The 24,130-nt window shown below is 48.4% G+C and overlaps 1 protein-coding gene across 1 annotated transcript in view; it reads left to right on the top strand.

Moving 5' to 3' along the window:
* Window positions 1-111: 111 nt before the first annotated feature.
* Window positions 112-24,130, top strand: part of XDH (xanthine dehydrogenase) — a gene marked incomplete at both ends in the record, with an annotated part of 49,809 nt that continues 25,790 nt past the window's right edge. The window contains 13 exons of the mRNA XM_084235834.1: window positions 112-153; window positions 4,927-4,984; window positions 7,432-7,528; window positions 8,706-8,814; window positions 12,201-12,327; window positions 13,242-13,303; window positions 16,025-16,093; window positions 16,403-16,489; window positions 16,980-17,121; window positions 19,820-19,912; window positions 20,432-20,583; window positions 21,845-21,938; window positions 23,253-23,362. Of these exons, the coding sequence (XP_084091960.1) occupies window positions 112-153; window positions 4,927-4,984; window positions 7,432-7,528; window positions 8,706-8,814; window positions 12,201-12,327; window positions 13,242-13,303; window positions 16,025-16,093; window positions 16,403-16,489; window positions 16,980-17,121; window positions 19,820-19,912; window positions 20,432-20,583; window positions 21,845-21,938; window positions 23,253-23,362 (1,242 nt within the window). The remainder of the gene's footprint in view (window positions 154-4,926; window positions 4,985-7,431; window positions 7,529-8,705; window positions 8,815-12,200; window positions 12,328-13,241; window positions 13,304-16,024; window positions 16,094-16,402; window positions 16,490-16,979; window positions 17,122-19,819; window positions 19,913-20,431; window positions 20,584-21,844; window positions 21,939-23,252; window positions 23,363-24,130) is intronic.

Here is a 24,130-nt window from a genome sequence, read left to right as displayed (position 1 = left end):
CACTTAGTTTCACTATATTGAGAGGCATATTTTCAAGTTGCAGAGCAGTGGTAACTGCCAGTGTCTCTTGGGAGCCAGGTGCCTCGTGTTCGGGGACCTCAGCCGGTGACAATGACAGCTGACGAGTTGGTTTTCTTTGTGAATGGCAAAAAGGTAAGCAGGAGCTGACATTTACCTTGGGCTGGCTTCTCTGTGCCCTGGGAAGAGATGTGTGGCCATTCTTGTCTTCTCTCATTGTTTTCTCTCCACTCTTACTTGTATTTCTCTCTCTTCTTTCAGAGGTGTCACTTTCAGAGGTGCATTTGGGGTAACACAGGGTGGGGAGAAGGAAGACTTCTTGGGGTTAGGACACAGTCCAGATACTCAAGGGGCAAAGGAATATGGAGAAGGAAAGAGAGGAGGGGTGTCAGTGGCTCCCTGACTCCTTACCATGCCAACTCCCTGCAGTGGGAGAGACCCTGGCCTGAAGCTGAGAACGCGGGCAGGGCTCCAGGTGAGATTGAAGGTCACCCACCAACCTCTATTTATGTGTTTAATTCTAAGGCTTGTGTTGCTGTCTTTATTGAGAGAGGAAACAGAAACACATTTTTCTTGCTAATATCAGTGTATAAGTTGTACACAGCCTTTGCTTGTGATATTTCATACATAGAATTGTAATAGCTAATTTGTGTGAGGAAATACACTGACATCTTGTGGCAAGCCATGATTTTGCTTTTCACAGAGAACCTGCTTGCCTTCCCCAATTTAGACACGTAAATACTGCAAATCTCTCACTATGATAAAAAATTGTCCAACTTCATTGGTGTACAGGGATCTGGGGGGCAGAGTGGCGTGGAAAGGTGCAGAGGGGACTTGTGATCTGCTCCAGTCCTTGCAGCCCACACTGGAAAGGTGAAAATCTTCTTAAATTTTAAGGCAAGTGCAAGGAGAGAGGGTGCAACCACATCACACTGTCTCCTTCCTCCACTTGCTGCCTTCCCCCCACCCCCTCTCTCCAGCACCCCTGCTGCTCCAGCTTCCCATTAGGGAATAAAGGGGATTTAAAGGGTAATCAGGCTTGCACATTGTAAATGGCCACAGGGCACAGCATGAGTGACAGAAGTGCCTGTGGGACCCCAAAGAAGGGCTATTTTCTTTTGAAATTTTGGCATTTGTAAGTGGAGAAACTGGGTGATTTTTTTTTAAAGATTTATTTATTTATACAAGAACTGGGGTACAGGCCCGAGGTGTGGGGAGTGAGAGGATTCACCAGAGCCAGAGCGGGGACCAGAACAGGCAGACTGATGAAATACACTGCTGAGGGGAGCAGCGGGCACGGCAGGAGTGGTCTGTCGCTCCATGTGGGACCCTCACCCGTGGCCGGGGATTGCACCGGCACTCCAGAGGCTGCGGGCAGCTTCGCAGCCCAGTGCTCAACCGCTGCGCCACCAGGGGAGGCCTGAAACTGGGTGAATTTTGAGGCAATTTTCAGGAACTAAAATGTACTTCATAGGACAGCTAATACATCACTTGTCAGGGTTGTGCTGTTGATTGGTGAGAGACCGCATGAGCCAGCGCACATCAGCACTACAAGCTGGTTTTTTTTGCACTACAAGCTATTGGACTCAGTTTGAATGGAGTCACCAGAGGCACTGGGGTCAGCCACACTCTTCTGGTTCACAGCTATTTCTCTATGCCAGTTAATCTTCAGGATTGACATCTGGCCCCTAACCAAGAGGCAGGGCACAGCTTGCGTTGGTAGTAAGACTTTTGCATTGAACATTGCAAATAACTGTCTTGCATTCAGCCATTACATCACACGCATTTAAGAAACAGTCTTTGAATTAGCTTTCTAGAAGTGTTACTCGAAGGTATCGTCTGTGGAATTTTTCTAAGCAATTATTACGTTGGGTGAGCACTTGGATTCAGTGACTTCCAAGGCCACATTGTACACTATGGTCAAATTGTTTATTAAGTCATCAATTTGTGCATAACAGTATAAGGTTCTGCCCTCTTCGAGATGGGTATGATGTATTGTATCTAGAAAAGAGCATTTTAAGGTAAATCTGGTGAAGGTTATTTTCCAATGTATTTTATTTATACTTTAGGAAAGCAATCCTATACCTCTAAATCTATCATTTACATCATTGGTGTTGTAAACCAATGTTACCTCAATAAAAAATTTAAAAAAAGAAAATAAAAATTGTAGATGGCATGATCATGTCTAACCCTAATTTCTCTGGAAGCTTCTACTCCTGCCAGTTCCAGTGATGAATTGCGTGCTTGCAATTTAAGGCAGGCAATCTCTTGAGAAACTACAGAAAATTGGAGAGACAATGTGGAGAGTGATGAGTTAAAAGTAGAGCTATAAAACCACCACTAATCAAGGAAGACTGAGCAAGGGAATTCCCAGTCAAGTCGAGGCAGCTATGAGTAGGTTTGTCCCGTTTCTATTCCAAGATGATCTGGATGTTTTGCAAGGATATTATGCAAGGAAGTTATGAAAGAACTGTTGGAAATCAGTGACTCCCTCCTAACCGTGTGCCTCCTACACTCCTGTTTCAGTAGTTCAGGACTTTGTCTTCTCAGTGGGGACCTGGAGGGGACCCTGTGGAGGTCACGGGCCTTGGTGACCTTTTCAATTAATTAATTAATTAATTAATACAGGAACTGGAGTACAGGTCAGAAAATCTAAGTCGTATTTTCACTTGAGTCTGAAAACCAGCTTGGCAGAGAAGTAGGAGGGGGAGAGACTGAAAATGAAGAGTAGGTACGTATTGAAAGGGCTTGAAAGGTAACGTGTAGGACTTGGATTTTGTCTCCAAGATAACCCTGAAGACACTGAGCAAGGCACTCTGGTGAGGTGACTGGAGGGCTGCAAGACCGGGGAAAGACAACTTAGGGGGAGGTGGTGAGCTCAGAGGGCCTTCCTGCCATCTACAAGAAAGGTGATAAGGACCTTTATTTTGTACCTTTATGATTTCTTCTCCAAGAGAAGGAAAAAAAAGGCTCCTGGGTGAACTTTATAACCAGGACTTTGAGCTGGCTTGTTGGAGTATAATCATAAAAGCAAAAAAAAAAAAAAATAATAATCTTCCATTGTGTTTTAAACTTTATTCAGGAAGCAAAATCTGGCAATTTCTGACCTTCTTGTTGGCTCTGAGTCAATAAGAAAAAAATCCCATGGCCATTTCTAAATTGCCAAATGCAGTCTCCATTTGGGACTAAAAGGTGAGAGCAGCAAGAAAGTTCTCATTTAATTGGTGCTGATGTAAGAAGAATCCCCAACCCCAGGAAGGTTCAGTTGACAGAGATGCACTATTCCTGCTGCTCTTCCTTGGCCTCTGGTGTGAGGTGGTCCACTCCAGAGACTGGTGTGCCATCAACCCCTGCACTCAGTCTCCCTAACTATTTGAGTGCCTTCTGGCCAGCTCGCTCTCAGGCATGGCCAACCTGAGGCCCTTGGTCAGCTCATCACAGCTTTAGTTCTCCTAAACTCTGGGTCATGCCCAGTCCCACCACCATGTCCAGTTCTTCAATGTGTGTGCCCAGCCTACCGCTAGCTGCTTGGGGGGGCTGGAGCACAACATCCCCTGCAGTCACTAGTGTGTGGCAGGAGCCCCCTTCACAGTTTGAGAAGTGGTAAGAAACTGTTACAGGGCAGGGAGAGGGGCAGCCCAGACCCTGCAAACCTGCCTGCTCTAAATAGGTTCTGCCATCTGCCACATCAACACAAAACATATGAGACTTTAATGGGAAGGAACTTTAATACAATTAGGAGACAATACAGGAAAGGCATGGAATCTAGTTTCTAAATCAAGCACCCAAAGTTACTCGTCCCCTCGTGGGTAAAAGTCCACCCAAGCAGGATGGGCCCAGAGCAAGGCCCCAAAGCCTGCCACAAGTCTAAAGCATCTTCTAGTGGGGACCCACAGAAAAGGCTCCGATACAACCAGACAAGCTTGGATGGAAAAGAGCAAAATCAACATCAAGATAAAAGCTGCCATTGTCACCTCCCCACGGGTCTCACCCACATCTGTGTCACCCAGTCCACGACCAAAAGACAAGCGCAGTTTCTTCACGTGTCTCTAGGCTCCATGCGCCTCCTCCAGGTCTCCTTCTGGCTCCATCCCGCTTCCTTCCTTCCTCAGTCTCCTTTGCAGCTTCTCCTCTCCCTGCTCAGATCCACCCTCCATTTGGGTGGGGCAGGGAACCTGGAACCTCCCCCTTTCCTGGGGACCACCCTGTTACAACACCTCCTCCTCCCTCTTTAGGAAGGTGTGGAACTCACTGTAAGTTCTTCCTAAAGGAACCTTTACCACAAATTCCCTCCCTTTTTCCGGCCCAGTCATCTGAACTTTTTACTCTGGATGATGCGTGAGGCGTGAAAGCAGTTTTCATAGACTTCCTTTGACGACATGCATGGGGAGCTGGCGCCTGGCTTTGCAGGCAAGCTTCTCCAGCTGATTGAACGCCCATTCAGGGGCCCTGGGTTGAGATTCTCCTCCCTTTCGGACATGGGTCAACAACGTGCAGCCTGTGCAGTACTCTGGGAGCACAGGGCAACGGAGGGCTCCCCACTGTCTGAGGGTGGACCAAACCAGGGATCTGCAGGCCGCTTCTCTCTGCTCTCCTGGCTCTCAGGTGTGGTCAGGCAGCCAGAAATGAGAGGACCTGTTTGATTTGAAGAGGAATTAGGCCAGCATGGTGGTGCAGCACCAGATGCTTCTTGGTGGGTCCTGGGCTGAACACTCATGTAGAACTTCAGAGCTGAAGGATGTCAGCACAGCCATAGTTTGCAGTTGATATGGTTATTCTTCTGCAGTTATGAAGACAAGTGCCATAATTTTCATAATTTATGTAGCACATCCCCATTAACTCTACAAATTCTTGGGTAGGCCAGGGTTAAGTAGATCTATATTTTTGTCTTTGTTTTTGTCTTTGTAGGTGGTGGAGAAAAATGCGGATCCAGAAACGACCCTTTTGACCTATCTGAGAAGAAAGTGTATCCTGCCTTTGCAGGGGGGTGAGGGAAAGGCCCATTCTCTGGACCTCTGTCACTTTCTAGTGACCTGTAGGGAGGCTGTGAGGTGAGCGCCGGACTCAGGCTCTGGCTGCCTGCCCTTTAGTTGCGGCTCTGGCGCTCAGCAGTTGTGGGACTTGAGAAGTCATTTGAATTGTCTGGGTTTGAAATTCTTGCCATTGAAGGAAGAATTGTTCCTGATGATCCTTGAGTTCTTTTCCAGCTCAGACTTTAGTAATGTCAATGTCTAGAACTAGGGCTGTAAGATAAGCTCCAAAGGCCCTCTTTGGCCCTGGTCTCTGTCACCCCCAATTAGCAGGGGTGGGGCCCTTCCACACCTTCCCCAAATGACTTATTGCTTAAGAGGTAAATGGCCTTCCTAGGGAATGTTTCTAGCTCTTCCACTGGGGAGGAAAAGTCAGGGGAAGGGGTGTTTGTCGGGAAGGGGCTGCCTGAGGTGGGCCTGCGTGTGGGAGTGCCATCTGCTGCGGAAATGGCGGATGCTGAGAGGCAGGCGGGGTGATCTCACTGATCCCACAGCGGCCCCATTGACAGAGGAGGAAGTGAGATCTGCACAAGGGGCCTACTTCTCACTGTATATTCAGATCCTGGACTCAAGCCCAAAGCCAAGCACTGAAGTTCCTACCCATTCTGGAAACTCTGTAGGGGTCCTTGTCAAGACAAGGCTCAGCCTGACCTCTGTCAACAAGCCCTTCTCATGCCCAGAGGCAGGGATGTCCCATGGCTCATTCCAGTGACATATTTTGGATTGTTTCAACGCCCACAGAAGCCAGCCTGAAATCCATGTCCTTACTGCTTGTTTGCTCACTTTCTGCCAGACAGTGGCTGGTGTTGGTATACTTTGTCCTCCTCCTGTCCGAGGAGGCAGACCTGGAGCCTCACAGCATACGAACCTGGTGGCTTCTTTGTAGAGGGAGAGTCACTCAGTAGAATCGGGGAACTGAGTGGAACTCCATTTCCAACCCATCTACCTGGGAGGTCTGGGAAGAGAGGCTCATTCTCAGAGACCCTTAACAACCATATTAGTTTTCTAATAAAGTATCTGAATGTCTTAGAAGTTCCTAATCATAGCAGCTGACTTGTTTAGAGGTCAAACCTCAAATGAAATCCAAAACTGAAAGCTGGCACATAGGAAATTCTTTGGTTTCTTGCATCCTGTGCTGGGAATTTTGTGTAAGAGACAATACATCATGACTTCCAGAAAGCTCTACAGGTTGGGAGACCTCACTCAACATTGGGTTGTTACCATTTGCCTTTCTTCATCTGCCCCTAGAGTTGTCAGAACAGCTGATAACTGCCTTTGTCTTGACGGATGAAAAGAACATTGAGGACCCAGAAAGCCCTCCAGGCAGGTATTGAGAGAGGCAGCCGCACAGTGGTGGAGGAGCCCTGAATTTGGAGTCAGATGACTGTGTTTGGTAACAAAACCATTACCTCATATGACTCACATTACCATAGGGGTCATTTTGTTTAATCTGCAGGGATATAGTTCTTGCCCCAACTGCTGATCAGATTACTGAAAGATGAAGTGGGCCTGTGGGTATAAGTGCTCTGCAAGCATAGGGTTCTATACCATTGTGAGTTACTAATTTCATCTTGAAATTGAAGGAAGTGACCAGCTGATAATGACCTTCATTACCTCTGTCTTCAGTTGGCAGCTGCTTGGAGGCCTGTAGGCTGAGGGAAAAGCAGCAATGGAGCCCGGTCATCTCAGGGAAAGGGGCGACCATGATCACTCTCGAATAACCCATTAAGAAGCATTTTTACAGGCACAAAGGATCAGATTTCTTTTTTCTGCAATTAAATGAAGAGAAGGCGCCAATACTGGTCCCCAGTCTCAAAAATGTCTTCATTTTCATTTCCACTGTCATATTCTCTGGGCTAGATATTCAAAGGTCCCGATATAGCCCTAATTTTGATCCCAGGGATCTTATCAGCCCAAGAGGGTCGGGGGGAAAGCTGACTTAGCAAGTCCCAGAGCAGGTGCAAGTCTCATGTTAGTCTGAGAGCTTCATTGTATTCTCTGCAGGGGTGGGATGGGAGCTGCCCTCATGCTCAGTCTGTAAGGTGCCTGATTCAGCAGCCCATGTGGCAAAGGGGCCTATAAGACTATGCCTGGAAGACCCCTCCCCAAGAAAAGTCTCCAGGACTGGAGAGCAGAACTTCAGTCCCAAGGGAAGATGCTTGGGTGATGTTCAAGGGGAGTCAGTCCATGCCTTTTCTATCTGTACGGTGGAGATGACCCTGCTCCCTGCCTCCCTGGGTTGCAGTGCAGCCTCTCAGATAAGGAGGTGAGGGGCTCGAGTTTTCAGGGGTGGTGTTACTTGCAGCTCAGTGCATGCACTTCCCAGGAGGCCAGCAGAGACCCTTTTCTATGAGTTCATAATCCTTAACCCTTGACCATACAGTGGGACTCCGTGGGACCAAGCTGGGTTGTGGAGAAGGAGGCTGCGGGGCTTGCACGGTGATGCTTTCCAAGTATGACGTTTTCCAGAACAAGATTGTGTATCCTTTGCCTGCTGGCTGATTGTTCATGTGGGGACTCTGAGGCAGGGCTTAGCTTGTGAGTGAGTGGATGATGTATGTGTGCGTGTGTGTGCACATAGGACCTTCATGATATCCAGGCTCAATTCACACCCCATGAAATCCTTCACGAGGTCTCCAGTGCATCCCAACTGACGTCCAATCTTTCCGCTTTGCACATGAGGCCTTTCACAATACATCCCACATTTTCTACCGGTTTTCTTTCTCTTCATGGGCACGGTACTCCATTTATGCAGCAATAATTGTGCACTTCTGTTGATCCATACCCACCAATTTCTAAGTCTTTGCACAAGCCATTTCCCAAGTCTTGAATGTCTTTTCTTCTAGGAATTTTCTACCTAGCTAACTTTTATTCACTCTTTAGGACAGGGCAAAATATCACCCCTTCTGGGAAACTTCTTTGACCTCCCAAGATTGGGTTAGGTGCCTCTTGCCTCTGTTGGTCCCATAGTGCTCTACACACTTGCCATAAGATATTTAAATTGCATCTTCACACTGGCTTCTGTTTTCCTGGATTGACTACAAGCTATTAAAACACCTTATTCACATTTATTCACCTTTATTTCCTCAGTCCTTAGCAGGGTGCCTGGCATATGGTTTGCACAATAACAGATATTGATGGTGTAAGTGAATGAGTGATGGATAAAGGAGTGGAGCAAGGAAGCTCTGTCTACGAGGATAGTGCCTATGTGTCCAGGGTCTCCCTCTCTCCCCCGGAGGAATGGGAGACATGAGTGAAAGCAGGGAAGCAAAAGTGACAGGAGGTTCTGAAATTGAAGAGGCTAAGGAAGGGGATAAAGGTGGGGATAAAGGTGCACCTGTTGAATCTGGAACCTGCTAGAAACTCTTGACTCAGCCCCAGGGTAAGGCCAAGTAGGAGGTGGCTGATAGTGATCTGGTTCTAGCTGAAAGAACTAGGGTTCACTGCTGCCTGAAGAGACTGGAGCCTCGCCTAGGGGGTGAGCTTCCCTTGTCCTTAGCCCAGAGTCTTGGGTGGAGAGGTGAAGACACCTGTGGAAGAGATAGAACATAAACTAGAGTGAAATGACACAAGCATCTGAAGTCTCCCGCATCCTGCACTTGGGTTGCCTCTAATGACCCGAGTGGACAATGGAATGACCTTAATCTGGGGTTCCAGTCACTTTTCTGCCAATGCCTGCCTGGCCCCCATCTGTTCCTTGCACCATGTTGCCGTGACGACTGTGGAAGGAATAGGAAATACCAAGACCAGGTTGCATCCTGTGCAGGTAAGGTGGGAGGGGAGGCTCAGACCAAGGCTGCATATTTGTGTGGGCTGTTGGGGGCTGAGCATCCTTGCCTGGGCCAAGGAGGCATTGAGACATGACCACAGCCCCCTTCCTCCCAGTGCTTTGAAGGGGAAAATGAAGGTCCCCAAGCTCGGAGCTCCATCCTGTGGTCCAATTGGATCAGGGACCTGGGCAGTCCAGCTGCATAGGAACTGGAGGGAATTGGTGGGAGAAGGTCCTCTTCTTGGTCCACAGTGTCCTTAGGAGCTCTGCCCTCAAGACTCCAGGTGCTCTGTGCTCCTGGTGAAAAAGCCCACCTACTCCTTGCTCTCCCTCAAATGGTAATTCCATTGTATCTTTTACCTTCTACCTACAGACAATATAAAAGTAGGAGGTGAGGCCTCCACCCTCATTAAAATAGTGGTTAGCAAGGGCCGAAGAAGAAACTAGAAACACATGAGTGTCCGACTAAGGCTTGATGGCATCAGGCCACCTGAGGATGCACTGAAAATGACAACCCTGAGGGGAATCTTAGGGGCTTGTGGAAAAAATCAGAATATTCTTAGGCAAGCGGAATGGAGCCCACACGTGAGCCGAGCACCTTGGGAAGGAAAGGCCAGGGCTTCCCTGCAGCAGGAGGTCTTGGGGAGATTATAATCACAGAAGGTGCCAGCCAGGCCCAGGCCTGACTCCTCTCTCGGCCATTTGCCCATCCTCTCGGAGCAGGGCCTCTGGTTGAGCAAGCTGCTGGTGTTCCCTGGGAGGAGAACCTTTTTGGCTACGTGAGGCCAGAGCAGGGTGGGGTGGCATTGCATCACGAGGGTTTCATTTCTGAGCCAGGAAAAGAGGAAATTACAAAACTTGTCCAACCTGCAAGAGATGTGAGAGGATTAATTAGGGCTGGTAATTTCCTTTAAAACAATTAGATGACAGAAAGAATGAGCAGTTTAAACACAGAGATCATGTCTGAATAATTGGGCTAAAACCCTCCCTTTCTAGTGGCACAGACCGTTCCTCCCGATGTTCCTAATTGGACTTCAAATAAGCTGTGAACCTGATTCCACTTCTGATCCACTATCTGTTGGCTCTTGGTTCCTGTGACACTACGCTTTCCTCTCTGCATGAGCACCTCTGGGGCTCCTCCTAGCCTCCCCAGTGCCCAGCATGCTGACCCTGGCTCCTTCCCTTGCCCATCATCACGCTCTTCCCTGTCACGTGAATACTATCCACATGCAAATGCACTTACATGTACACCTTTGGCTTTGACCTCTCAGAGGTGAATAAGCATTTCCAGTTGCCTACTTGACATCACTATATGGTCGTCAAATTTCAAACTCAACAAAGTCTAAGTTTTTGGCTAAATTTTTTTTCTTCTCTTGTCTTCCTCCATCTGAGTCAGTGGGAAAAGCATCTACCTAATTGCTCAAGACAAAAATCTAGGAGTCACTTTTAATTCTTTCATATAGGACAACTCATCCACCCAGAGGTAGTGCCTCTTCTACCTCCAAAACCCTCAACAAATCTTCATTTTCTCTCAGTTTCCCCTCCCATTGCATGGTACACCAAATGGTGGTCCAACCAACTTTGCCTCTTGCCTGGACCCTGGTCCCCTACTTCTGCTCTTGCCCCCTGCAACCCATTCCCCAGCCAACAGCTGGAGTGATTCTTTAAAAACATAGATCAGGGTCTCCCAGGTGGCACAGTGGGTTGAGCGCAGCGCTATGAAGCTGTCCACAGCCTCTGCAGCACTGGTTTGATTCCCGGCCGGCCAGGGAGATGCCCACATGGCAGGGCAGACCTCTCCTGTCTCGCCCGCTGTTCCCCTCAGCAGTGTCTTCGGTCTGTCTGCCTGTTCTGCTCCCTGCTCTGTCTCTGGTGAATTCTCTCACCTGCCCCGTGTCTCTGGCCTGTACCCCAGATCTTGTATAAATAAATAAATCTTAAAAAACAAACAAACATAGATCATATGTCCTGTTATAAGTCCCCTGGAGGCTTCCCATCACACCCAGGATCAAAATCCAGACCCTACCCTGGATTCTGAATTGCTGTAGGACCTGGCTGCTGCCTCTCCCCCAGGCCAGCTCTTCATCCCACTAGGTTTCACCTCACTCACCTTTTTGCAGCTCAACAGGCTTTTGTACCTGCTGTGCTCAGAGGGTTTGCACTTGCTCTTCTCTCTTCCTAGAATACACCTTTCCCTGCTCCAATTCACATTACTAAATTCAACTTCAGGACTACCTTTTCAGAGTGGCCATTTCTGCCAACTCTAAGTGGCCACAGATAGCTCCGGGTCAGGTCACCCTACACTAACTCTCTACAGAGCACCAATCCCCACCTGGAACTTTCTTGTCTTTTATTGTCAGTATTTTAGTATTTTCCCTACAGGACTTGAGCTTCATGAGACTCATGAGGGTCTTCTTCCCTGCTCTGTGCCTGTTGTCTTTACCCTGCCTGGCATATAAGAGGTTCTCAGTAAATATTTGTATATTGAATGAGTATAAATCAGTTCTTGAATAATTTCAATTAAAATAAAAACATCTTCAGTCCAGAAAAAAATAATTCTGGATTGGCATCGATCAAAACACATTACTTGAGGCCCTGCTTTCCTTATGCATTGTTTCACTTAACAGTGACAATTTCCAAGAGGCTATTTATAAGGGACTTATTGTATATGCTGAGCATTGGGGAGATGATATTCTAGCAAATTATTTAATGTAAGAAGAAACAAACAGCAAAGTAATGTAGATGAGGAGAATCTCCCTGTAACAAAAATTTTGCAGGTTTGAATGAAAATTCTGTGACATTCACTGCAAAGCAAATTCTTTATGACACATTTCCCAATTCTTATATCCTCACTGGACTTAAAGCATTGCCTTCACCGAAGAATACATGATATTCTAGTTTGGAATAAAATACATCCAGTGGTTCTTAAATATTGTTTGATTTTGGATTGTGTGGTAGCATGGTTAAAAGAATATGACCCATCTCTTACATCACTTTGTGTGATCTTGGGTAAATGACTTAAGTTTCCAGCCCTATGTGCTCACTGTTCAGTGAAGGGAATGAGGGCAGAAGCCCCATCTGTCTAAGGGTTGCGGTTCTTTGAAGGGACCTTCCTATTGAGAATTGGCACTGGTTGCCTGCCTACTGTATGCGAGGAACAATATTAAGTTACAACTCAGTGGATTCACTATCTCATTGGAACCTCACTACAGTTCTAGATATAAGTACAAGGGTGGTCCTTATACAGACGAAACTTGGCTCAGGGGAGCTAGGTAACCTGGCTCAAGGGTTTGACTGTGACTCCACAGTGTTAGCAGAGACTGGCTGCAGGTGCACCCTGTGGGGAGCTTTGCCATCACAGGTGCCTATGTTATCTGTGTTAGGAGCGAATTGCCAAAAGCCATGGCTCTCAGTGTGGCTTCTGCACCCCTGGCATCGTCATGAGCATGTACACGCTGCTCCGGAACCAGCCTCAACCCAGCATGGAGGAGATTGAGGACGCCTTCCAAGGTATGAGCGCTGGGCACAGCCTTAGAGACAGGACGGCAGCCTCTGTTTCAGTACAGGGGATTTGCTGAGGTCGGGGCAGGGCTGGAGTGGAAGAGTTACTGTTCTTTGGAGGAAAAGCTCAGGCCATCCCAATGTGCTGGCTGAGCTCTGCAGGAATGTGGGTCTTCTCTTTGCTTGGAGAACACTGGATGGTTTGGGGACCTCTTGGGGTTTCCTTGCTTTGGATCCCCTGGTGTTTCCCTGCCCTCCCCCAGTGCTGGCTTGGGGAGCATGGGTGGCTGGTTCAAAAGGAGGTCATTTGGAAGCTCCGCAGAGACTAGTGACATGTCTCCTTCCCTCTCAGCTGTCACCTGCACAGGAATCTGCCGGCATGAGGAAGGTGGTCATGAGTCTGAGCCTGGGCCAGGAAGGAGCTTCCTACTTTACCTTTTGTTCAGGGACCTAGGAATCTAGATCTGGTGTCTGTTCCTCTGAATTGAATAGAAAAGACTCTCCCACCATTCAACATTTCAATCGATCATTTATTCCATCAGTTATATCGGGTCTTGCTGGATGTCAGGCGCTATGGAGGGCACAGGGGACTTGGCTGAATGTATCATCCCTATTATCAAGGAATTCACTGTGTAGGGAAAGAGAGTTTATAATGTGGTTTAATAAGCTCACTGCTAAAGCTATGACTAGGCACCCTGGGAGCACTTAGGAGGGCCACCTGTTTCAGTACAGGTATTCTAGGAAGACTTCCTGGAAGAAGTGATAGATGTTTTGCAGTCAGGAATACAAAGAGGAAGGGGATAGTCAAGCACAGGAAATAGAATGTGTAAATAGAGCATCTAATTGAGCCAGAAGGAAAGCCACAAACCCCTCACCTACCCTGGACCTGTGCTGACATGGTCATTTTCCTTTTCACCCCCCAGGAAATCTGTGCCGCTGCACAGGCTACAGGTCCATCCTCCAGGGCTTCCGGACCTTCGCCAGGGTAAGAGGATGCTCAGGACAACAGCAGCCCTGCTCCTAAAGCAGTAACACCTGGGAATCACAGTCGGGAGGGGTGCCAGGTGCCTTTGGATTACAGAGAAGAAAGACAAGGGGTCAATTGGTAGATCTCCCCGTAGCAGGTACCTGGCACGGCGGTGGGTTCTGCATGGGAACTTGCCTTCCAGGAAAGGCCTGAAGAGCCAGTTTCTGGAAGAGCATGTTGCCTAAGAGCTATCTTCCTCCAGGACATCTGACTTGGCAATTGTCCTTGGAAATTGGCTCACTCAGACATGGGTCATCAGGTGGCATTTAATAACAGCCCAGCCCGACTTGGCATTCACGCTCCTCCTGCTTCCCTTTCCCGCTGCCGCTTGCAGTTGGCATTCTGCTGGGCTTATGAAACTGTTAATTAGATCTCCAATTAGTGTGTGAATCCCTGCAGTGTTCGTGTAATGCTGGGTGAGAAACCGCAGCTGGCGTGCTGGTGTTGATTATATAAACAGACGCATACCTGCCGTCTGCAAGGACGGTGGACTGCCCTTTCCTTTTTTGCCTTAATCTCCCCAAATTTTACCCGATTCCTCAACTGGGCTGATCCTGACTTCAGTCAAAAGGTCTCATCTTAATTGGATTTGGGTTTGGGTGAGAGTCACACTCCTGTTCACTGACTTTAGGGACTTTGAGAGAGTGTCCAAATTACCCCAAAGGGGTGGAGATGGGTCTGTAAAGATGCCACACCCTGGCAAATGTGGTTGAGAATGAGGTACTTGGAGGTGTGGGTTTAAATGAAAATGACTGAAAATTCACGTTTGGAGTCTGCGGATCTGGGTTCAAATCCCATCTCTTCACTTAATAGATGCATGACCTTGGACAAATTTCCTTGTTTCTAAACTGGGGATTATAATAATACCCATGTTACAGTGTTTGATGCTCCTTCCCAGGGTCAGAGTCTTGTCATAGAAATGGTCCTACTGGGTGGCAATCCCCCATCTGGTGGTGGGCCAGGGTAGAGCAGAGCCGAGCAGAGTGCTGGTCACCCCTACGTCTGCTTCTCTAGAGTGCCCTGGGCTGTGCCTGGGAGTTTGCTTCGCTTTTGTTCCTCAACACAACTCCAGATTCTGGGGTGTTTCCCAAGGACTTGAGTTGACATTCCAGCCTTTTTGAGCAGCTCAGTCAGGCCAACAGACCCCCTCAATGCCTTGTTCTGAGAGGCACCACTGGGGCACTATGCTATGCTTTGCCACTGGTACCCTGAGAGGTCCTGAGCCAGTCCTGTTCCCATAGGTGATGGCTCTTCAGCCCTGTATGCAGATCAGGCCACAGTGAGGGATGAAAAGTGGTCGCTTTCTGGAAAGAAGTGCTGGTGAGGCCATCAGGCCTGCTGGCCAACACTGTCTGGACCCAGCATTGGTCTTGATATTGATTATATTGATTATATATTGATTATACCCCAGAGACCCCAGCTGGGGAGGTACCCAGTCAGGCCCCACAGGACTTGACTGATTAGGAAGTAGAGGCCCTTGAGCGTGGAGAGGGCCAATGGGAGCAACTCTGAAGGAGGAGAAGGGGCACAAGGATATGTTTTGATAAAGTAGGGCCTAGCTTTCATGGAGAAATTTTCTTAAAATTAAATTTCTCTGCTGCTTCCAGGATGTTCTATTGTTTCTTTTTTTAAAATGATCAATTCTGTGTTTATTTTATATGATTTCTAACTTTCTACTATTACAGATAATTACATATATAAATAAAAAATTGCATATATTGTTATCTTAAATCCCTTTCATCTGTCATTAATGTATTTGGTTAGCATAGTGTAAATCTTTACACACACACACACAAACACATACAGGAAAAGTTTAGGTTCTTGGTAAATTGATTTCTTATAAGATTCCCTGATTATAATTTATATTGGCCATGTTCAAGAGTACTCTCTCACTTACACCATCTCGTCATTGAGTTTTCACATTTAAAAATCTTTGTCAGTTTACACATTTTTTTCAATGGTTTCAAATTGCTTACAAAATGCAATTATGTGATTTCTTTTTATTTATTTATTTATTTATTATTTTTTAAATTTTATGTATTTTTTACATCATTTTTCATTTTTGCACAATGTATGCATTTTCATCTTGGTTATAGTCTCCATACAATTCCCACCCTCCCACTTGTTTTGATCCTACTCCCCCACTCCCCCCCATAGTGTGTCTCTGGTTTATAGTTGCTTGTTGGTTTTGATTTTTACTTTATTATAATTAGTCTTTTTCCTGGTCCCTTATTTAGGTTTTCTAAATTCCTGCTATGAGTGAGGCCATCTGGTATTTTTCTTTTTCTTTCTGGCTTATTTCACTGAACATGATCCCTTCCAGATCCATCCATGTTGCTGCAAATTGCATGAGTTTATCATTTTTGATTGCTGAGTAATATTCCATTGTGTATATGTACCACATCTTCTTGTTCTATTGTTCCTTTACAAGTTATTTAATCTACATTTCGTTTTACAATTCCTGAGTTATTTTACTTAAACCAAGTGAGAGAAAGTCATTAAAGCAGAGGTCCTAACCCTATCTGTGGGCTGGTGGGGGCAGGTGGGGAATCTGCTGTTCCTGTAGATCTAGGATGGGTGTCGGATTTAGGTTTCACAGGATGTTCATGATCCAGATTCTTTAGCTCCTGGGAAAACTCTTTGAAAATATTTTTGTGCAAATGTTGGTCATCTCTCTAGGATGGTGGATGCTGCGGTGGAAATGGGAGCAACCCAAACTGCTGCATGAACCAGAAGAAAGACGACACGGTAAGTGGCCCTTTTCTGCCTGGGAGCCCAGGAGCCAACCTCAGGTCCAAGGAGCCCATGAGCTCCCTGTACTCACAACAGTGGTGGCCACAAGCAGAAGCAGTTCCCTCCAGACAAGGAGGCAGTGAATGTGCACAAAAGCCTGTGGGCCACTAGCCAGTCCTCCTTGTCCCTGCTGCCCAGGAGCGGCCTGCCCTCCACCTGTCTGCGGAGGGTTGGAAACCAGCTCGCTGGACAGAGGGCTGGGTTGGGCCCACAGTGTTTTCAGGAGGAAATACTACACCATCGATCTGTTCCCTTTTCCAGCAGATCACTCTCTCGCCATCTTTATTCAACCCAGAGGAGTTCATGCCCTTGGATCCCACCCAGGAGCCCATCTTCCCCCCAGAGCTGCTGGTAGGTGATGCCCCAGGGAAGGACACAGCCAAGTTTCTGTGCTGTGAGTCTTGGAAACCTGCTTTATTTCATACCCACCAGGACCCGATGTCCTCCTTGTCCATTAGGGTTCAACCTGCACTTCCTTCCTTTCTGTCATGCCCAGAGGTTCAAAGAACCTGGACAGCTCAGGTCACCTTGTGGTGGGTGACCTTCAGCAGGTCTTATAACCTTGATCCTCAGGCTCGTTTGCCTGTAAGAAACGAGGTTGCTAGTGCCTTCTCTACCCAGGTCTTTCAAAAGTGAAGTGCAGTCATGCTACGTCAGCTGCACTGTAATTCCTGCCTTGGGGCAGAGGGTTTCCCCTCACTCTGGCCGGACCATGTACCGTCATTCTGAATTCAGTACTAAAGCAGCAGAAGAGTTGGTCCCATTCTGGACTTCAAGCAGTTTATCAAGGAAAGATGGTGGGAAGGAGGAGACAGGGCAATGAGAAAACTGTCTTTTCCAGAGGCTGAAAGACACTCCTCAGAAGCGGCTGTGCTTTAAAGGAGAGCGTGTGACCTGGATCCAGGTTTCAATGCTGAAGGAGCTGCTGGATCTCAAAGCGCAGCACCCCGAGGCCAAGCTGGTGGTGGGGAACACGGAGATTGGTAAGAGCTGGGGTGGCTCTGGGCCTGCAGGGAGCCTGGGGACCCCAGGGGAACCCTGACTTGATTTCCTGCAAAGACCCCTGACTTCGGAGTCACAGAGACTTGGCTTAATCCCTTGCCAGCTGTGTGAATTCAGAAAAGTCACCTCTAGTGTGGGGATGTGACATGCTTTTAAACAGCTAAGCTTGGGGGAGACCCCTGACTCTGGTACAAGAGGGAGCCCCTAAGCCCTGGGTTCTGTTGGATCTTCAGCCACAGAGAGAGGGCCTCTACCTGTCATTCTGGTAGAACCCAGAGCTGGCCCAGCTCATACAAGTACAGGTATGGCCAGAGTCCCCAGCCTCAGTTTTGTGACACTGTGAAAGATACTTCAGGTGATGTGCTCCTGGTGGCCCGACAGTCTAGGGAAGCATGAGTTATGGTGGAGAAGGACTGCCTAGAGGAACCTTTCATATGTGACATGTTTCTCATCGTGAGTCATACAATGTCCTGAACCCAGTTAGAGTCCCAGAGGAAGGAATTCAAAGATTTTTTTTTAAAAGATTTATTTATTCATGCATACAAGAACTGGGGTACAGGCCAGATGCGCGGGAGGGTGAGAGGATTCACCAGAGACAGAGCTGGGAACAGAACAGGCAGACTGACGGAAAGACACTGTTGCGGGGAGCAGTGGGTGCCACAGGAGAGGTCTGCCGCGCCATGTGGGTCGCTCTGCAGCTGGTGGGGATCTTACAGGCACTTCAGAGGCTGTGGACAGCTTCACAGCATTGCACTCAACTGCCTGCACCACTGGGGGGGGGCCCTCAAAAGATTTTTTTTTTAAGATTTATTTATTTATTTATTTATGCAAGCACTGGGTACAGTCAGAAGCGCGGGAGGGTGAGAGAATTCACCAGAGCCAGAGCGGGGAGCAGAGCAGGCAGAAGGACCGAAGTACACTGCTGAGGGGAGCAGCGGGCGGCAGGAGAGGTCTGCGCGCCATGTGGGACCCTCACCCGGTGGCCGGGGAGCAGCCAGGGATCGAACAGACGCCGCAGAGGCTGCGGGCAGCTTCGCAACCCAGCGCTCAACCGCTGCACCACTGGGGAGGCCCGCTCAAAAGATTTTTAAAGCTCCAACTTAGAAATAATTTCAGACCAGTCCGTGAGCTCTGCCCCCTCCTCCCTGACCCGCCCAGGGCAGGGGCAGCGGGTGTGGGGAGAACAAGGTCAGGATGAGTCCTGACAGCCCCCATCTGAGTTCTTTGTCCTGTGAGCTGGTGTTTGATCCAGCCAGACCCCTTCAAGCCTGGGCTGTCCTTCAGAGCCCCCACAGTACAGGAGAGGGCAGGGGAGGATGTGCTGATACTTTTTTTATTTGTTTATTTATTTATTTATCTATCTATTTATTTATTTATTTATCTTACATTGTTGTTAATTTTTTTTTATAGAAGCATGTTTTTTATTTATTTATTTGTTTGTTTGCTTTGTTTTTATACAAGCACTGGGTACAGTCAGAAGTGCAGGAGGGTGAGAGAATTCACCAGAGCCAGAGCAGGGAGCAGAACAGGCAGAAGGACCGAAGTACACTGCTGAGGGCAGCAGCGGGCGGCAGGAGAGGTCTACACGCCATGCGGGACCCTCCTCCGGTGGCCAGGGGAGCAGCCGGGGATCGAACTGGCGGTGCAGAGGCCGCGGGCAGCTTCGCAACCCAGCGCTCAACCGCTGCGCCACTGGGGAGGCCCTAGTGTTCATTTTTGACAGTATTTGATTTCTCCCCTTAGGTGTAGTCCCTGTGGTTCTCCCACCACCATAGCACCCGTGATGTTCCCTTCTATATATTTTATGGTTTCTGGCCTTACATCCCAGTCTGTTGTACATTTTGAGCTGGTTTTTGCGCATGGTGTGAGTGGACTAGTTTCATTCTATTGCACGAGGCAGTCCAGTTTTCCCAGCGCTGTTTATTGAAGAGACTTTCCTTGTTCCAGTGGATATTCTTTGCTCCTGTGTCACAGACGAGTTGACCACATATGACATTTCTTCTTCACGGTTCTCCTTCTACAGCACTGTGGGGGGGGGGGGCAGGGGAAGGGCTGTGTCGCTGTGTCTGAGGGGTCTTCTAACTTCATTAGCCGGGGCAGGGAGGGGGAGGGGCAGAAACAGTCGTGATGGAGACGAATATTGGGGGCTGGGAGGCAGATTTGGAGTTCTCTCAATTTTCCTTTTTGTCTGAATGTTCCTCTTTCACATGATTATTACTATTATACACCAACTTCTATATCAGCTCAAGTACCGAAATGTGTCCATTGTCAGCTGTGTGATGTGGGTGAGAAGCTCAACCTCTCTGAGCCTGTCTGTAAACAGAGGGAGTCTCTGTGTAGAGGGCTCCCGGACATATCTTCATACCTGTGTTTTCTAATAGTTATTAAAAACATACACACACACACAACCACACGCACACGAGTGAATTCAGGTTCATCTCATTTGAATTCTGATAGGTTCTTTTGAGAGGAAAAGACAGTTTTCCAGGTGATGGTAGGGTAAGGTGGTGGGGTAATTAGTCCCTCATCTTGTTCATGATGCCTCTGGGTCCCGAGACACCCCAGAGCATGAGAGTGTGAACAAATCACACATCCAGTGTGTGGTGGTGCAAAACACCCAGGCCTGCCCTGGTGATAGGAGAACAGACCTCTGACCTCAAGCTTCTTGTTTCTCTCCAGGCATTGAGATGAAGTTTAAGAATAAGCTGTTTCCTACGATTGTCTGCCCAGCCTGGATCCCAGAGCTCAATTCAGTGGAGCATGGGCCTGACGGTAAGAGGCTGAGGGGAGGCTCATCTGGAGCCCAGGAGGGACTGGGGTATACAGGGGGGTGGCAGGTGCCAGGGCAGCCTCCTGTTAGGCCCTCACTGCTGCCTGCTCCTCCTGGAGGGGGTGTTCTTCACTGCCTTCCTGCATGGAGCATCCTCATAGGTCCAGTGGGCACGGGCCACGAAATCTTTGCTTCCTCTTACTGCTGGCTATACTCATAGGAGTAAGGGGAAAGTGGGGTGGGGGAGTGCTTTACACATAAAAAAATGCCAGGACCTTCCCCTCGATATCTGATTTTATGAGTAGAGGGCCACTGGTTGTGGGATCAAGAGGCCTGGCATTTTTATTAGCTGTGTGGCATCGGGCAAGTCACTGAACCTCTCTGTGCCTTAATGTCTCATCCACATAAGGACAGGAGTCCCGCTCAGTCTCACTCAGGTTGTTATAAAGCTTCACAGAAGTTCTATATGAAGTTCTGCAGGCTGGAGGGGGATTGTTGTTACTCTGTGTGTGTGTTCCCAGGAATCTCCTTTGGAGCTGCTTGTTCCCTGAACCTCATGGAACAGACACTGTATGAAGCAGTTGACAAGCTGCCTGCCTACAAAACAGAGGTGTTCAAAGGGGTCCTGGAGCAGCTGCGCTGGTTTGCGGGGAAGCAGGTCAAGTCTGTGGCGGTGAGTCCTGTTTGGGGGCCCCCAAGGCTCAGGGGACGGCCCTGCAACACAAGGAGGGGGCTTGTCTGGCCTCTGCCACAGACCCAGAGGTCCTCACCCCAGGGCTTAGCCCCACCTGGGGTGTTGCTGAAATGCAGATTCCTGTCTCTGCCGTAGGGTGGACTGGGATGGGGCCCCACAGGGGCTCCTGATGAAGGGGGATGGAGTCACCCCAGACACTCGCTCTGTGACTCAGTCTTTATCTATGCGGTTGGAGAGATGGAGCTTTCTTTTCCTGAACTTTGCTGAGCCTATCAGCAAGGGGTTGAAAGCTGGATTAGGGAGAAGCCAAAATGGGAAGAGGGTAGTTTCAGGGTTTTGGGGAGAGCCAGAGGTAGATCGCCTGAGAGAAGAGTTGGGTCCACCTGTTGACGATGCTCATCAGCCTTCAGATTAGCCCCCAAATTCTCAGTTGGCACAGGTGCCACCTGAAGCTCAGAGCAGTTGATGGTGTTAGGAGGAAAGCCAACCTTTCCCTTCCACTTTTTGTTTTTAAGTTAAGACAAAAAGCAGAACAAAGTAAAGTAAAACAGCCTCTCCCGTTCCCTTCCCCCACCCCCTGCACAGGACACACTTTTTTTTGAAAATCAAATGAAAACACTATTCACAGAAAAAATATCTAAATATGGACAGTGCATTATTTAACCTCAATGTTTGATTGCAGATGAGACAGACTTGAGAGGCTCTGCTGAGTTTTCAGTTCATCTAGAGGCCACTTCCAAGAAGGATTTTGTTTTTATTGTGCAACTGGTTTTCTTCCTCTTTGCTAGTAACGAAACCCTGTACTTGACTTTTCTTACATTTTTGGCTAAATTGCCAGGAATCAGATTTATTTAGAGCAAACTGTTCATCCTGAAGATTTCCTCTTTTTCTTCCTTCATGTTTATCTTCTATTTCTTTGTGCGAACTCTCATTGGTCTCTGTGATGAGTCTCTTCAACCCGTTCAGGAAAAGGTTGGGTGAAATTGAAAGAACACACCAGCTGGAAAGGGCTGGGTCTGGTTTCCTGGCTGGTAAATGTCCAAGCCCAAGCACTCTCAGCTCATCCAACATCATTCTGAATGCCCGGGTTCTTGCTGTGCCCGTCTTATGTCTACAAGGGGTGCAGGTCCTCCAGGTGCTCCTTTCAGCAGGTCTCTCTCATCTGCCCTGTGTCTGGGCCCAGCTATGGACCAGGGGTTTCCTGCGAGGCCTCTCACCTACACTCTCTTGCTTTTCCTAGTCCATCGGCGGGAACATCATCAATGCTAGCCCCATCTCCGACCTCAATCCTGTGTTCATGGCCAGCAGGGCCAAGCTGACCATCGTGTCCAGAGGTGAGCTGCCGCACGCAGAGGTCGGGGCAGAAGGCCTTGGGGGAATAAAAGTCTCACAAGCAAGGTCACTTTCTGGAGAAACCAGACCCAAAGCTCCATGACCCAACTGTCTGGGCTTGGATCCCTGGAGGCTTCAAGGGAGATGCACGCAGGAGAGCTGAGCCATTCTTTATGAGGCATTCACAACAGGTTCTGTCACCCAGATGCCTTACTTAGCATTGTGCTGGAGCCAACATGCACTGAAGCTTCAGGGAATCTGTGAGCATTTATTCAAAGTGACCATTATGAACAATCAACTTACATAAACTTATGAGGAAACAAATCATATTAAAAACAAAGGTCAAAAATACTCAGGATTCATCACTTCCAAATTATTTCACTTCATTTGATTACAGTCTGTGCTCCTGAAGTTATTTCTACCCCTTGTCTCTGTAGAGCAGGGTGCTCTGTAATAGTGTGCTATTGTGCATCTTTCCTGGTCAGAGGGACCCCAAGATCTGCCCCGGGTTTGGTGACTGGACAGTAAGACTCACAGGACTGAGCATGTAGTCACGACCGTGGCTATGACTTATCACAGCAGGAGGAAATGAAGCAGAATCAGCAAAGGGAAAAGGTGCAGGGGACAAAGTCCAGAGGAAACCAGGCACAGGGCTCCAGAATCTTCTTCCAGGGGAGTCACACAGACATGCTTAGTCCCCTCAGCAACAAGTTGAGTTGTGAGGACACAGGTGAAGTGCTGTTCCCCAGGGGAGCTCCTTGAGGAGTCCACACCTGGGGCTCTTACTGGGGGCGGTCACATCCCTCTGCCTGGCAAGAACCGAAAGTTCAGACTCCCAGAATGCAGCAGTGTCAATAGAAACCACATTGTCTGTGCCCAGTGCAGGCTAGTGAACCATGCTCATGCAGGAGCCTGCGAATCCTCCTGACATCCACGTTCTCGAGGACAGGAAGGTCCAGCTGCAAGCAGACCTTCTGGGGCCTAGCAGGCCTGCTGCGTCCACTCTTGCTACCCGTCTCCAACTTTATACCTAGTGTTGTCACTATGGTAGCTTGAAATTGGCTAGGGTGGGAGTATTTATATGCTAGAAACTAGCAACTGCTAGGAACCAGGGCTTTTTTTTTTTTCCACTTTCAAAGAACCAACTGTTAAATATTCACCAGCACATGGTTGCTGAAGGATTTTAGAGAAAGAGGACCTTGGCCCCAACTGTGCAGCCACTCCCTCTGTCTGTGCACAGCAGACACTGGGGGGAACCTTGATGGGGGGTATTCTTTGTTGCTCATATGGTCCCTCTTCATCTTGCCTTTGTATAGGCACCAAGAAGACACTTCAGATGGACCACAACTTCTTCCCTGGCTACAGAAAGACCCTCTTGAAAGAAGAGGAGATACTTCTTTCCATTGAAATCCCATACAGCAGGGAGGTGAGATGCTGTGCCCTAATCCCTGCTATTCCTGCTGGATAAGTAGCCCAGAGTTGGCCTTGGGGACCATCTTAGCATCTCCAGCTTTAGATGGATATTCTTGCTGCTTAACTTTGCCTTTAACCAGCTAGATCCCTTTCCGGATGAAGAGAAGTCTCAGGGCTGGGGCAGAGGGCCCAGATTATGAAACCAGACAGCTAGATGTGTGACCCTGAGTTAGTCATTTGCCTTCCTGAGCCCCAGCTTCCTTGTCTGCAAAATGGCGCTACCTGCTGTTCAGGTTGTCATCAGGACTGAACAGAAGTAATTCATCAGGTTTCTGGCCACTGTCTTGAGCCAGTGGTCACTGCCCACATCATAATTCTAAGGACACATCCTGCTGGCAAGTGTCCCTGTCCCAGGCCAGAGGAGTTTGCATTTTGAGTGCAGGAGCTCAGAGTAAGTCACACTCTGACCTTCTGACCTTGGGCTCCAAGAGGGGTCAGATTGCTGCCCTTGCTCTGGGTGGCTCGGGTGCAGCCACCCTCCACTAGTGGGGCTTCTGTTCGGGCAGGCTGGGAGCCCCTGGCTGCCTTGCTCTTGTTCCGTGGGGCCTGTGGTGGCTTGACCTGGTGCAATTTTCTCATCTCTCAGCAGCTCCACATTACACGGTGGCCTTTTAGAGAAGCAATCTGTGAGAGGCTGGGAACCACCTCTAAAGAAGAGGGAGAAGGATTTGCCAGAGCTTGGGCGTTATCGAGTGTTGCAAGGCATGCTTGGCCCTTGCTA

This window comes from Talpa europaea, assembly GCF_964194135.1.
Source record: "Talpa europaea genome assembly, chromosome: 6".
In the NCBI taxonomy this organism is placed as follows: domain Eukaryota; kingdom Metazoa; phylum Chordata; class Mammalia; order Eulipotyphla; family Talpidae; genus Talpa; species Talpa europaea.
Note: the sequence above shows the minus strand (reverse complement) of the source record. Positions and strands in the feature narration are given on the sequence as shown.